This window comes from Chiloscyllium plagiosum, chromosome 25 (assembly GCF_004010195.1).
Source record: "Chiloscyllium plagiosum isolate BGI_BamShark_2017 chromosome 25, ASM401019v2, whole genome shotgun sequence".
Classification (NCBI taxonomy): domain Eukaryota; kingdom Metazoa; phylum Chordata; class Chondrichthyes; order Orectolobiformes; family Hemiscylliidae; genus Chiloscyllium; species Chiloscyllium plagiosum.
Genome location: NC_057734.1, coordinates 27,230,807 through 27,244,865, shown reverse-complemented (window position 1 = coordinate 27,244,865; position 14,059 = coordinate 27,230,807). Strand labels below are relative to the sequence as shown.

The window sequence follows — 14,059 nt, the reverse complement described above, 5'->3', positions numbered from 1 at the left end:
ATCCAAGGCCCTAAAGAAGCCTTCCACATCCATCAAAGTTTACTTGCACATCCACTAATATCATTTATTGTATCCGTTGCTCCTGATGCGGTCTCCTCTACATTGGGGAGACTGGGCGCCTCCTGGCGGAGCGCTTTAGGGAACATCTCCGAGACACCCGCACCAATCAACCACATCGCCCAGTGGCTCAACATTTCAACTCCCCCTCCCACTCTGCCGAGGATATGGAGGTGCTGGGCCTCCTTCACCGCCGCTCCCTCACCACCGGACGCCTGGAGGAAGAACGCCTCATCTTCCGCCTCGGAACACTTCAACCCCAGGGCATCAATGTGGACTTCAACAGCTTCCTCATTTCCCCTTCCCCCACCTCACCCCAGTTCCAAACTTCCAGCTCAGCACTGTCCCCATGACTTGTCCTACCTGCCGATCTTCTTTTCCATCTATCCACTCCACCGTCCTCCCTAACCTATCACCTTCATCCCCTCCCCTACTCACCTATTGTACTCTATGCTACTTTCTCCCATCTCCACCCCCCTCTCATTTATCTCTCCACCCTTCATGCTCTCTGCCTTTATTCCTGATGAAAGGCTTTTGCCCGAAACGTCGATTTTACTGCTCCTCTGATGCTGCCTGACCTGCTGTGCTTTTCCAGCACCACTAATCCAGAATCTGGTTTCCAGCATCTGCAGTCATTCTTTTTACCCAATACAGAACACCGTAGCAACAGTCTACAGGGAGTTGACCAGGATTACAGAGACAGACAACAGAAATTAGGGAAATGATTCCAAACCATTAAAAAAAAATTCTAACAAAAGACCATCAGCCTGAAACAATATCTCAGTTTCTCACTTCAAAGAAGCTGCCTGACCTGGTGAATATTTCCAACATTTAGTGTTTTTCATTTCATAAGAAAGGATTTTTCTTTCATTAGAAACAGATGCTGCATTACCTCAATCCTCTTTACCGCATCTTCGATGGCTGCAGATGTTTGTGCCATTTCCTTATCCACCATATCCCCAAGTTCCTCTTGTCTGATATCAATGCTTTTAGGCCTCAATTCCTGAGTAAAAGAATGTTTTTTTTAAATCTGTCAACTATTTTAAAAATTCAAACCAATGCTTATTCAAAATATCTATAGATGATTATTCAGAAAATAAACCCTACTTCTTTTAAAAAAATACTTTGATTCAAGGTTCATATCCCAAGATTCCTTAATCTGCAATAAAAATGAAACATTTGATGGTATTGAAATTAAAAGGTGGACCCCAACTTGATAAAATGTTAACAAATATAGTACCCTTTTCAAGAAGCATTTGGACTGCCACTTTCACGTTGCTGTACAGTAGGTCCCATTCCAGAAAAGAGACAGTAAAATGCAGAGTTAGAATTCAATTTCATTCAAACACTCCCAGGTTTGAGTAATCTCTTCATGCCCATTTGTAAGAGACATCTGATGGATTGCAACAGACTGCAGTGACAGGGTGGCATGGTGGCTCAGTAGTTAGCATGGCTGCCTCACAGCGCCAGGGTCCAAAGTTCATCCTCGGGCAACTATGTTTATACGTTGTCCCCGTGTCTGCATGGGTTTCCTCCAGGTGCTCGGGTTTCCTCCCATAGTCCAAAGATGTGCAGTTTAGGTGGATTGCCTAAGGTAAACTGCCCATATTGTCCAGGGATGTGTAGTTTAGTGAAGTAAGGGTACCGGTAATCAAGTCACCCATTATTTATATGTGCGGGAGGGAGAGGTGTGACAATGGGGGAGTGAGTGTGACAGTGAGGGAATGAATGCGACAGTCAGGGAGGAATTGAATGTGACTTGGGCTCTGACATCCAGCTCAAAGTACAGCCCTAGACTGCGGAGACCTTCTGAATCTCCAGTTTATTTTTTTTTCTTTATTTTTCTCTTTTTTTTCCTATTTTTTCCCTCATACTACTGCCTAACTGCTGTGGTGCTTATTTTTTTCCCCAGCACCAATGTGTGTGTGCAGGTGAATCTCCAGTTTATTTTGGTCAGCCAGGGCTCCCTGATTGGCCCGTGTTAACAATCCCGACCAGGGATCGCATAATCAATTAGATCCATATGGGCCTGGTTTCATTCATTACAGACGAGGTGGATTAGCCATGGGAAATACAAGGTTACATGGATAGCTTGATGGGGGAGTGGGGGGTGCGGATCTGGGTGGGATGCTCTGCGGAGGGTCATTGTGAACTCGATGGGCCTAATCGCCTGCTTCCACGCTGGAGGGATTCTATGACAAGTCACTTTTTTAAAAAGGTGCAGGCAATTTGTTTGGGTCCTCAGATCTCTTATAAACACATTTATTCTGGTGAGCAGCCACTTACAATTTCCCTCAAAGTTCTTCAAGCTTCATGGTGGGAGTAGAGATCCGTGTGCAAGACTGCAAGCACAAGATATTAAAGATGCATGGAACTAAAGTGAGTCAATGGAATGAAGATGATCTCCTTAAATAACAGACCAAGTGCAAAGCCAATTCGCATTCCATGTGGCTTTCTTGTTAACTTCCAGAGTAGCCACACAAACAAAATTGAGCTGCAGACTGCACTCTGTAGGCAACTGGGCCTCGAGCCCAGCGCTGGAGGAACACAGACACTGAACTACGGGATTCACTCAGTTCTCTATCCAGAGGAGCAATTGCAAGCATTATTGGGTTGTCTATAGTCTAGTAAGACATCCCATTCCTAGTTGAGGATTAGGGGTTGGTTGTTACCTGTCCAAGATCGAGAATTCTCCGCATTACTCTCCTCACTTCAGCTGGATCAGCGTGGGCAATTGACTGCCTATCCTTCAGATCATTCAAATAGCGTACACTCTCATCACCACACTCTCTGCAGTTATCAGTCAGTCCTGCAGGAATGAAAAAAAATTAGCAGAAAATTATTCTTAAAACTAAGCCTGTGTTGCTGTTCAAAGAATTTGTTTCCCTACATGAGGGAAAAGTAAATTTTCAAAGTTAAAACATCTGCATCATCCATACTGCCTTCTTTACAGAGATCCTCAGGAATTGACAATGTTACAATCAGAGTCCTGAAACAGGACCTTCAGCCCAAAGATGACACTGGAGTTTTGAAAAATATTGAATTATTGTAAAGTCCTTCCATGGGATATGTGGCAGAGAGTTCTACAGATTCACCACTCTCTGGGTGAAGACATTTCTCCTCACCTCAGACCTGGATGGCCGAATCCATATCCATAGGCTGTGACCCCTGGATCTGCACTCCCTAGTCATCGGGAACCCTTTCTGCTTTTACTTTATCTAGTCCTGTTAGAATGGTATGAGATTCCCTTCATTCATCTAAACTCCAGTGAATATAGTCCTAACCAATCCAGTCTCTCATAAAGCGTCAGTCCTGCCATCCCAGGAATCAGTCTGATAAATCTTTGTCGCACTCCCTCCACAGCCAGAACATCCCTCTTCCTCAGATAAGGAGACCAAAACTTCACTGAATACTCCAAGTGTGGTTTCACCAAGGCCGTACACAACTGCAGCATGGCATCCCTTCTCTTGTACTCAAATTCTGTCACTATGAAGGTCAACATGCCATTCCCTCACTGCATGCTTACTTTCAGTGGTAGGTTTATAAAGAGCAAGGTCTCAACACACCTCCACCTTTCCCAATCCATCATCATCCAGATAATAATCTGCCTTCCTGATTTTGCTATCAAAGTGGATAATCTCACATTTATCCACATTATACTTCATCAGCCCTGCATTTGCTCACTCACTCAACATGTTGAGATCAGACTGAAGCATCTCTGCGTCCTCCTCACAGTTCACCCTCCCGCCCAGCTTTGTGTTGTCTGCAAACGTAGATGTAATGCATTTAGTTCCCTCATCTAAATCATCAAATCATTAGGATTTAAAGTGGATGTTTGAACAACATGGGCAGTGAGTGAAGAAAAGGGTTAGCAAAACCACAGTCTCCTCCAAATAGTTTCATGGTCACTACCCGAGATGAGTTGTCAATTCCAGATTAATTACCTGAATTGAAATTTCAGCAGCTGCCAAGATGGAGTTTGAACCAGTGCCTGCAGTGCAGTAGCCTGGGCACTAGCCTAATGACACAATCCACTACACTGCTTGGCAGCCTCTTCCTGGTGACGGCATTGCAATAAGAAATTCCAGGAGCAGATGGATTCAATACTTACTGTCAGCGTGATCAGTTGGAGCCAGATGTGAAGTGGCACTGCCGTTGACTATGGTATCTGCAGTCAGGTGTGCAAACCTGGTCAGTGCTTTAAGGAGGCCACTGGCATCTAAGGAACAAAGGCAAGCGGTTTTATATAGATGCCCAAGGGGAAGATCCAAGTGAATGCTATACTTTGAGTGTTTCAAATCATATTTGCTTATCTGTACAGAGTATCATAGAGAATTGAGAAGGACAATGGAGATGTAAGAAATTCAAAGATGATGCTTGTTCAACAACAGTACAACAGAGGAACCTTCTTCACATCTGTAATTTATCCTCGGATTAACCTTTCAGTATTATTAATCCATCATACAAAACTTTTATTACACTTCCATTAGATTTATATGAAATGATAGCTGCTTTTAATAAACTCAGGCTCCTTATTAACTGAGTGTATTAATCACTGCATGGACTGACACTGACACATACTGAAAAGTAAGATTCCGGAATTCTACCCTATGTCTGGGTCAGGTTTACACTGTGCATGGATAGCTGAAATTAGATTTGTTGTGCAAACAGTTCCCAATATTCACACTTTAAAGGAAAGTACTCAATCACCCAACTCCCTAGCCAAGTAACCCATTGGTTAAAGTGCACAGGCAGTTCAATTGAAGACAGGGTAAAGCTCAGCTGACATGCCAACACAGTGGACTCATCCAACAGTGTGGAGGCTCACACATGATGAGGTGAACAAGGCACTGCTGGAGGACCAGCATCCACTGCAACTTACCACAGCCTGGTGTAATTGGGAAAGGGAAGGCTGGTGGGGGTGGGGGTGGGGGTGGGGTTGGGGGGCATAGTCCAATTAAATTTTCTGTGATAGACTTTGCTTTTAGGTGAAAGAGATCCAATTGGAGCAAGCATGTGTCCCAACCTCTGAGCTGGGAGGGAACAACAAGAGCCAAAGCAAAAAGTATGTAAGTTACTCACCTTTTGGTGGTCAGAATCCTAACTTCATAAATCAACAAACATTGAAATTATTGGGGTGTGCTGTCCAGGAGATTGAGTGATCATACCTTCCATGTTCTTCAAGTACTCAAAGTGTCCCTGTTCCATCAAATTCACCGACTCTAAGGCAGCTTCTGTCCTATTTATCAGGTAATCTAAAAGTGATGGAAGAAATCAAACTCCTTTAGTTTTTGATTCATCACAGACCTGGATGAGATGTATACAATCAAGTACAGGAATTGTGCACTCTCACATTTACACAATACCATGCAAACGACACTAAGGCCTGAAGGGGTCTCCAATGCTATTCTTAAAGCTCTGTTCTCATTTTTTGCTCTTACCCTATGGATTTTGTTCACATTAAAGTTAGTTTATTGTCTGGTGGTCCTCAATTAATATTCGGGTGATCAATTATGATTCCTCTTCCTCTGCAAGTAGGACCTTAGTGTGCAAGAAATGCAAGGGGAACAGGGTAACTGGGAGGATGGGGAGGTAGGTTATGGATACTAGGTCAGTTTATTAAAATTACTTGTGGATCTCTTATAACATCATTATGTGGATTTGGAGAATACATTTGATATAATTTCTCAGCACAGCATGTTTTGGAAGCAGCCAGAGACCAGGTTTTAATAGACAAGGTACTGTGTAATATGACATGATTAATATCTCAGAGCAACAGCACCTTTAGTGAAGAGCGATCATAATATGATTGAATTTTACATCCAGTTTGAAAGGTAAAACAGTGGGTTTAAGGCAAGTATTTTAATCTTAAAAAACAACAAAGATGTGAATGTGAAAGCTGAGCTAGCTGAAGTAAAATGAGACATTAGGCTAGGAGATAGGTCAATAGAGATACAATGGGAGAGATATAAGAGGATATTTCAACATCATCAAGATAACTGCATTCCTACTATAAAGAAAAATAGTGAGGGAAGACACACTGTGGCTAACTGAAGAATTTAAGAACTTAAGCAAACTTAAGGAAAAAGCATACAATTGCACAAAGCTAAATGGATGGTCAGCTGACCAGTCAGAATATAAAGAACAGCACAGAATGACTGTAAGGTTAACTAGGACAATCGAGTTTGAGCATGAAATGAGACTAGTCAGAAATTTAAAAACAGGAAGAGTTTCTATAGGTATCGAAAAGGAAAAGAATAACATTTGTTCAATTTTGGAAAGGTTCCATTAGACTGGAAAGTAACAGATGTAACCTCTCTTCAAGAAAGGAAGGAGACACTAAACTTGCATATCAAATGTCATGGGGAATGAGTTAGAAGAAGTCACTAAAAAGATCATAATTGGGCACCCAGATAAACTCAAGGAAATTAGGAAGAGCCAGCCTGGATTTGTGAAAGTGAAATCATGTTTAATCAATTTATGGGAATTCTATAAAGATGCTGTGGATGAAGGAAAACCCTGTCGATGCAATGTATTTTGATTTTCAGAGGAAATTTTCAAGATTCCACATCACAAATTAGGAGCACATGCTGTTGGGGGTAACATATTAGCATACATAGAAGGTTGACTATTGGCAGAGAATATGCATAGATGGGTCTCTGAGATTGACAGGATGTGATGCGTGGGATCCTGCAAGGTTCTGTGCGGGAGTCCTTATTTTTTACAATTTACATTAATAACTTAGATTAGGGAATCAAAAGCATGGTGGTTAAATTTACAGAAGATAGCCAGGTAAGTATTTTGTTTGGACAACATAGCTTAACCATAGTATTCTGCACCCTTGATTGATTGATTAATTTATTGTCCTGTGTACCGAAATACAGTAAAAAAGCTCTTGTTTATGAGCAATACAGGCAGATCACAGGAAGCAAGGAAATACAGATCAAAGGTTGTACAAAAGCTTAGACAGAGGTATACAGGTTACATTACACAGGACAAGATCGATGTTAGTAAGATCAGTTAGAATGTAAGTTTAAGAGTCTAGAATGGTTATAAGAAATTTTAGAGTTAGATCTGCTGTTGGGAGCTCACACAGAGTTGTACAGGTCTCGGCGCCGTCTTAGGGAGTTAGGTGAGCAAATAAAAACCCGGGAGGTGTAGAATTGGGTTGGAAAACATGAGTTCTCACTTAGTCAGGAAAAATAAAAGAATATTACTTAAGTATCACTTGATGGTGAATGGCTGTGGAATTCTGAGATGCAGAGGGATTTGTGTGTTCTCATGCAGGTCTTGCAAAAAGTCCATATGCAGGTACAGCAAGTGATTAAGAACTCTTACGGAATGCAAGAGGAATTAAACATTAAGGAAGTTTTGCTTTAGTTATACTGGTGAGACCACACCTTAAATACTGTGTCCAGTTTTGGTTTCCTTTGGAAGATGGTAAATGCATTGAAGGTATTTCAGAGGCGGGTTACTAGAGGAGGAAGAGTGGACAGACTGGACTTGTTTTTATTAGCATTTAGAAGAGTGAGGGGTGATTGGATTGAAGTTTATAAAAGATCATGAACGGACTTGACAAGGTGAATGTGGAAAGGCTATTTCATGCTGTACGTCAGTCCAGAACGAGGCATTTTAAAGTGAAAGGTCACCCAGTTAGGACAGCTATGAGGAGTGCTTTGGTTCTGACACACTTCAGAATCCTCTGCCTCAGAAGATGGTGTAGACAAAATAATTGAAGAAGCAAGGCAATCTGGGGAACAGATAGGAATGGGAAATTCAAAGCACAAACAGATCAGACATGATTCAATTGAATGGCGAAGCAGATTTCAAGGGCCAAATCGTCTACTGTTGTTCATCATCTTCACTGTCTCTTCACTGTCACTGGGACAAAATGCTAGAATTCCCTCCCTTTTTGGTCAACTCAACTGTAGCAGTTCCAGAAGGCAGCTTCTCAAGGGAAACTGGGGGCGGGCAATAAATACAGGCCAGCCAGCAATGCTTACACCTCACAAATGAATTAAAAAATTCATTTGTTCACACATTGGAGGTGACGGTGAGGCTGTAGCCTTGTTATGTGTTAGCAACTGACGTGTTAGAACAGAGTGGACTATGGTAAATTACACTGTAGACTTTCTACTTCAGTGTGAAGTACTGATTTAGTATCTGACACTTTAGATGATAAAATAAAGTGGTTGGCATGTTGATTCTGTGAGGAGTTTCAGAATGTGTGTTGGACCTTTCCCAAGGAATTAATACTATGAAGCTAGCTCCAAAAATGTCACTAATGAGGTGGAAGGAACAAGGAAAGGGACTACAGGTCGTTCTGCTATAATGCACGTATCGTCAATGCAAATTTGCTGTAATGCAATTGACAAATTGGGGACACTGTTTCTACAGCGCAAATTTTTAAAACGTGTATTAGCTGTAATATGATTACATCGCCAACAATTTAAGCACTGTTTCTAAAGTGCGATTTTTCTATAACGTGGGGTTGCACAAGAACGCAACCATCACATTTTCGAAGGACTAACTGTATACTGGTTCTGTGGAGTTCAGTGTTGGTATGGAAGAGTATAGAGCTCATCAACTATGGGGTAACAGAGGTAAGGAATGACTGAGTAACTGCTGTCCTGTCATATAGCTCTGCTGGAATAATATGGGAACAGTTACCACTGACTACAATATGTGCAAGATGACCCAAGACATCCAACAAACACCGAGCCTTCATCAAAGTTTCATGAGATTAATTTTAATGAGTGACAGACTGTATAGGACAATGCAAGTCAACCTTTGTTATAACTGTCTTACTCCTTGTAAGAAACCTTCCAGTCAGGTTGGCAAAGTCGGTTTGCATACAGGGATATGAGGAGGGGATGCAATGTGGGGTCACATTCTCAGTAATACAGACATGCTGTAAAGAACCACATTAGTTCAAGAGACTAGGAATGACAACAAGAGAATCTTGTTTGAATACAATGAAACATCACTCAGTAACTAGTTGTGTTAGAGAGTGGAATTTAGAATTACATGAAGAGTAGGGAAAAAGAAATTGAACACTTTACAAAGGTTTATTGGCTATATCAAAATGTGCTTGGAAACTGTACGAGCCATAACCAATGACATTTTCAAACAAGTTCTGTAATTAGGTCACGCATTTGTAACTAAGTATTTAATGAACAATTTCTACTCGCACAGTGCCTCTTTAAAATGAAACATTCTCTTGAATAATTGTTTTGTTTGCTTAGGATATATATTCTTTTCCTGCAAAGCTAACAAATTCCTTGTACATCAATGGCCAAAGTGCCACATAACAAGAGACATGAGGATGCTGTTTAAGAGTTGATGGCAGTGTTCAGACCTGGTGAACTGGTGCATCTGATGTGCAGTGGATCGTCTAGTTTCGCCACTGCGTCTTGAATGATGTTCTCAGCTTCTCTTACAGTTTCCTGGACCAGATTGAACTGTTCATCCAGAAGCTTCTGCTGCAGCATCTGCTCTCGATTTGCCTAAAATATCAACCAACATGCAGTGAGCAGCTGTTACGTTTTCTGCATAAATGGAATTAGGGAAAACAGGCTCTGGGCCTACCTTTCTTATCCATCACTATCTCAGCTGTTAACACAGGCTCTGTGCATATCAAGTTACTCCCACCATGCCTGCTATTGTTTCATAGTAACATTACTTCAGGCAGTTGACCATCAACTTCTTCCCATTTCACAGATTAATCCGTTTCCTCTCCTGTCTGAAAATATTTCCCACCTTTTCATCTACGTTTTGCTTGAAATACTGTTATCTGTGATTCCTTCCAGTTCTCAAACGCCTAAATCCGAAACATTAATTTATCTCTTCACAGATACTTATTAGTATTCTGTTTAGATACAGATTCCCAGCATTTGCAGGTCTTTCTGTATTATACTGTTAGCCATGTCCTTGATGATTAAACAATCTAAAATTTGGACACAGCTTCAGGTAATAAACAAAGAGTTTGCATTTATAGAGAAAATGTTATAATGTTTCACAGCTAATCAAAGACTGTTTTGAAGTGACGATATAATCTAGGGAAACACAGCCGCTAAGTTATGCACAGCAAGCTCCACAAATAGGTATTAGATTGATTTAGCTGTTTTCAGTGACACCAATTTAGGGATTAATGTTGGTCCAGATGTCAGAAAGATTTTCGCTGATGTTCATCGAATATTGCCAATGGACATTGGGGGCAGGCAGAAAATGTAAAAAGCAGCTACTCAGACAAAACAGCACCCCCTCAGTTCGGCCCCAAAGTGTCAGCCTGGATTTAGTGCTTTCAAGTCCCTGAGTAAACACTAAACCCATGATCATTTGAGCTGGAGACAAGAGTGCGACTGAGCCACAGCTGATGCTTACATAACAATTGGAAAACGGGTATCAAAAGCTGAAATAGGAATTGCTCTGGATTCTGACCTTCTCCGTGAATTTGTCCTGGAGTTCTTCCAGTTCCCTCAAGCTCTTGTCTTTCTCAGTGCGTATCGTCGTCTCTTTTTCCTGAATCATGTTCCTCAGGGAATACGCTTCTGCTTCCTTTGAAGCCACTGTTTTCCTCAGATTGTCCTTCTCTGCCTCCAGGCCCTGCAGCCTAGAATTCATCTCTGAGCTGGCCTGCAAACAAAGTGCCAAATCATGTGTGCTACAAAACATCACTAAATGGAACTCCGAGATCAGATCACCTACTTCAGTCATGAAAATAAATCTTCACTTCCAACAGAATTAAACACAGATAGGGAGCAATCTCTTCTACAGATGACAAAATCAGAACTCTCAGCCTGTAACACATCCCCATCCTTTACACAGAATGATTCAAGAGGCCATTCAGCCCATTGTACCCATGGCTCCATAGCCATTTACAGTTGTCTTTATCCAACTATATTTATGATATTGACGATACTTCTTCTGGAAGTAATGTTGGACAGTTACGTTTGTGCCAACTTTGTCCCTTAATCTTCCTCAACAAACATTAATGAGGAAGCGTTCCTTTTAAAGTAGTCATCCGGAGATCAATTTATTCGCTTGGGAAATGAAAATCCAGCCTGCATCGTGCAACTCAGCAATGCAGACCTGGCAGATTGTTGTTCTATGAACATTTTATCGAGAGTCGTGGTGAGAGGAAATGTAATGAGTCTTCATACTCCTGAGCTAAAAAGGGGTGATAAACAACCCCATTCACCACTCCATGTTGCTATCCAGTGGCTGATAGAAGAACATGCATGTACAGACATAGAATCACAGTCAGAGATGTACAGCACGGAAAAGACCCTTCGGTCCAACCCGTCCATGCCGACCAGATATCCCAACCCAATCTAGTCCCACCTGGCCCATATCCCTCCAAACCCTTTCTATTCCTATACCCATCCAAATGCCCCTTAAATATTGCAATTGTACCAGCCTCCACCACTTCCTCTGGCAGCTCGTTCCATACACCCTCTGTGTGAAAACGTTGCCCCTTAGGTCTCTTTTGTATCTTTCTCCTCTCACAAATGTACAGGCTCACAATTAAATAATGGTTAACATGGATGAAGTACCTCAACATGAGTCAGCACCCTCTGGGGAAGAGGGGAAGGAAACAGAAGGAAAAAATGCAACATTTCCACTGGGGCACCTTATCACCTTCTACCTTGTACCTGTTCAGAGTTCCGCAGTGAGACCTGGATGGTAGACAGTTCCTCCTTACTTGCAGCCAGTTCCCTTTTCAGCTGTTCCATTACAAAGTTCTGGTCCTCTAGCTGTAAGTAGTGATATCAGAGAATATCAGAGAAAATCATGCAGATATTGTAACCCAGCCAGGTTCCAGGACAAGGAAGACTGGCAAACAACTGCAATATGACAAGAGTTGGACTTCAGACAATCGTATCAGAACAAATTTGACAAGTGTCCACTGACATAACCAAGCTGTAACTGAGAATCTTAATGCAATGCAATCACATCAAGAACAAATCAACTGAGAGACACCGGTAGATACATTTACATTATATTTAAACAGTTAGGGACCAATCCAGCAGAATCAAATACTGCTGTAACTTGTTTATGCTATTATTATGCACAGAGTTAACTATGCAAGGAAGTAATGATTTAGTGTTTTATTGAATTATTTGAATGCCAATCCATTCATAGCCAAGTGAAACTTGGGTCAGGAAGCTATTTGACAGCTAAACTGAATCTTGACACTAGAGGGCACTATCTGATACCAAAAACACCTCAAGCATGTGGTTTTGAGTCAAGGAAGAGCAAATTAACAAGCAGCACCCAGAAAGGGCTTGAGAGAGAAATAGATTATCCCCACTGTATGAATATAATGACATTATATCCACAATTACCCCATTTACAAAATGGCATCATCACATAGTAAAGAACCAACACTGTCAGGGAGAGATTTTATAGCATTTTGTAATACACTGCACTGGCAGGTTGCTGCAAAGCCAGTTTTTAAAACTGCAAATGTAACAAAGCTATGTAATGCACCACATAATAGGATTTTCCTCATTTGCATTTCATCATTTAAAGTCATTTCAACAAGGATTCAGTAGCTACTTAATTCTGAGTTTCCCTGCACTCTGATGTCAGAAAATGTCACTCTGATGGGACAGCTTTACACAGAACAGAATCAATATCAACAGAAAACACAATGGAAAATTATCGATGCAGAACACAACATTACAATGCAGCCTTTTATGAAGTTATCAATCACAGCTGCCCTGAGACTAATCTGGGGAGGTTAACTGCACCAATGTGCAATGGTATGGTACAGAGGAGTAAGTGAAGGACCAGCTTCTTTTGATATTAATGAAGGCTTATAATTTGACTCAGTGTCCTTGAGTGTGTGAACGAAGGCTTTTAGGAATCGCTATTGATTAAATAATTAAGTTAGAAAGAAATTGATCGGAAGAGAGCCTTACATATTGTTCCCTAAATGAATTAAAGGATTGAAAGGTGCAGTTCTCGAATCCAGATAGATTTTAGTCAGGGACTGAAGGCCTCTCTGGATAAATCATTTCATCATTAAGAATGAAATTCCACAAGAGTTTTCCTAATTGCCTGCCAGTGATTCTTTGCAACCTTTTAGTAGAGTATATTTGCCAGGAAATGGTGTTGGAGAGACTGTTAGGTCTGAGGCTGATAAGTCCCCAGGGCCTAATGGTCTGCATCCCAGGGTACTGAAGGAGGTGGCTCTAGAAATCGTGGATGCGTTGGTGATTATTTTCCAGAGTTCGATAGATTCAGGATCAGTTCCTGCAGATTGGAGGGTGGCTAATGTTGTACCACGTTTTAATAAAGGAGCGAGAGAGAAAGCAGGAAATTATAGATCAGTTAGTCTGACCTCAGTGGTGGGAAAGATGCTGGAGTCAATTATAAAGGATGAAATTACGACACATCTGGATAGTAGTAACAGGATAGGTCAGAGTCAGCATGGATTTATGATGGGGAAATCATGTTTGACTAATCTTCTGGAATGTTTTGAGGATGTAACTCTGAAGATGGACAAGGGATATCCAGTGGATGTAGTGTACCTGGACTTTCAGAAAGCCTTTGATAGAGACCCACATAGGAAGTTAGTGAGCAAAATTAGGACACATGGTGTTGGGGGCAAAGTACTGACTTGGATTGAAAATTGATTGGCTGATGGGAAACAAAAAGTAGTGATAAACAGCTTCCTTTCGGAATGGCAGGCAGTGACCATTGGGGTATCGCAGGGAACAGTGCTGGGGCCGCAGCTTTTTACAATATATATTAATGATATAGAAAATGGTATTAATAGTAACATTAGCAAATTTGCTGATGATACAAAGCTGGGTGGCAGGGTGAAATGTGAGGAGAATGTTAGGAGATTACAGGGTGACCTGGACAGGTTAGTGAGTGGACAGATGCATGGAAGATGGAGTTTAATGTGGATAAATGTATGGTTATCCACTTTGGTGGCAAGAACAGGAAGGCAGATTACTACCTAAATGGAGTCAAGTTAGATAAAGGGGCA

General features: G+C 41.4%; 1 protein-coding gene across 2 annotated transcripts in view; it reads right to left on the bottom strand.

Annotated features, from left to right (window-relative positions):
* The window catches only part of LOC122562696 (huntingtin-interacting protein 1-related protein-like), a 139,597-nt gene that overhangs the window by 23,570 nt on the left and 101,968 nt on the right, over positions 1-14,059 (bottom strand). For both annotated transcript variants that reach the window (XM_043715781.1, XM_043715782.1), the window contains 7 exons: positions 11,712-11,813; positions 10,498-10,692; positions 9,416-9,563; positions 5,226-5,312; positions 4,169-4,276; positions 2,730-2,866; positions 950-1,060 (listed from right to left, as the gene is read on the bottom strand). In XM_043715781.1, coding sequence (XP_043571716.1) covers positions 950-1,060; positions 2,730-2,866; positions 4,169-4,276; positions 5,226-5,312; positions 9,416-9,563; positions 10,498-10,692; positions 11,712-11,813 — 888 coding nt within the window. The remainder of the gene's footprint in view (positions 1-949; positions 1,061-2,729; positions 2,867-4,168; positions 4,277-5,225; positions 5,313-9,415; positions 9,564-10,497; positions 10,693-11,711; positions 11,814-14,059) is intronic.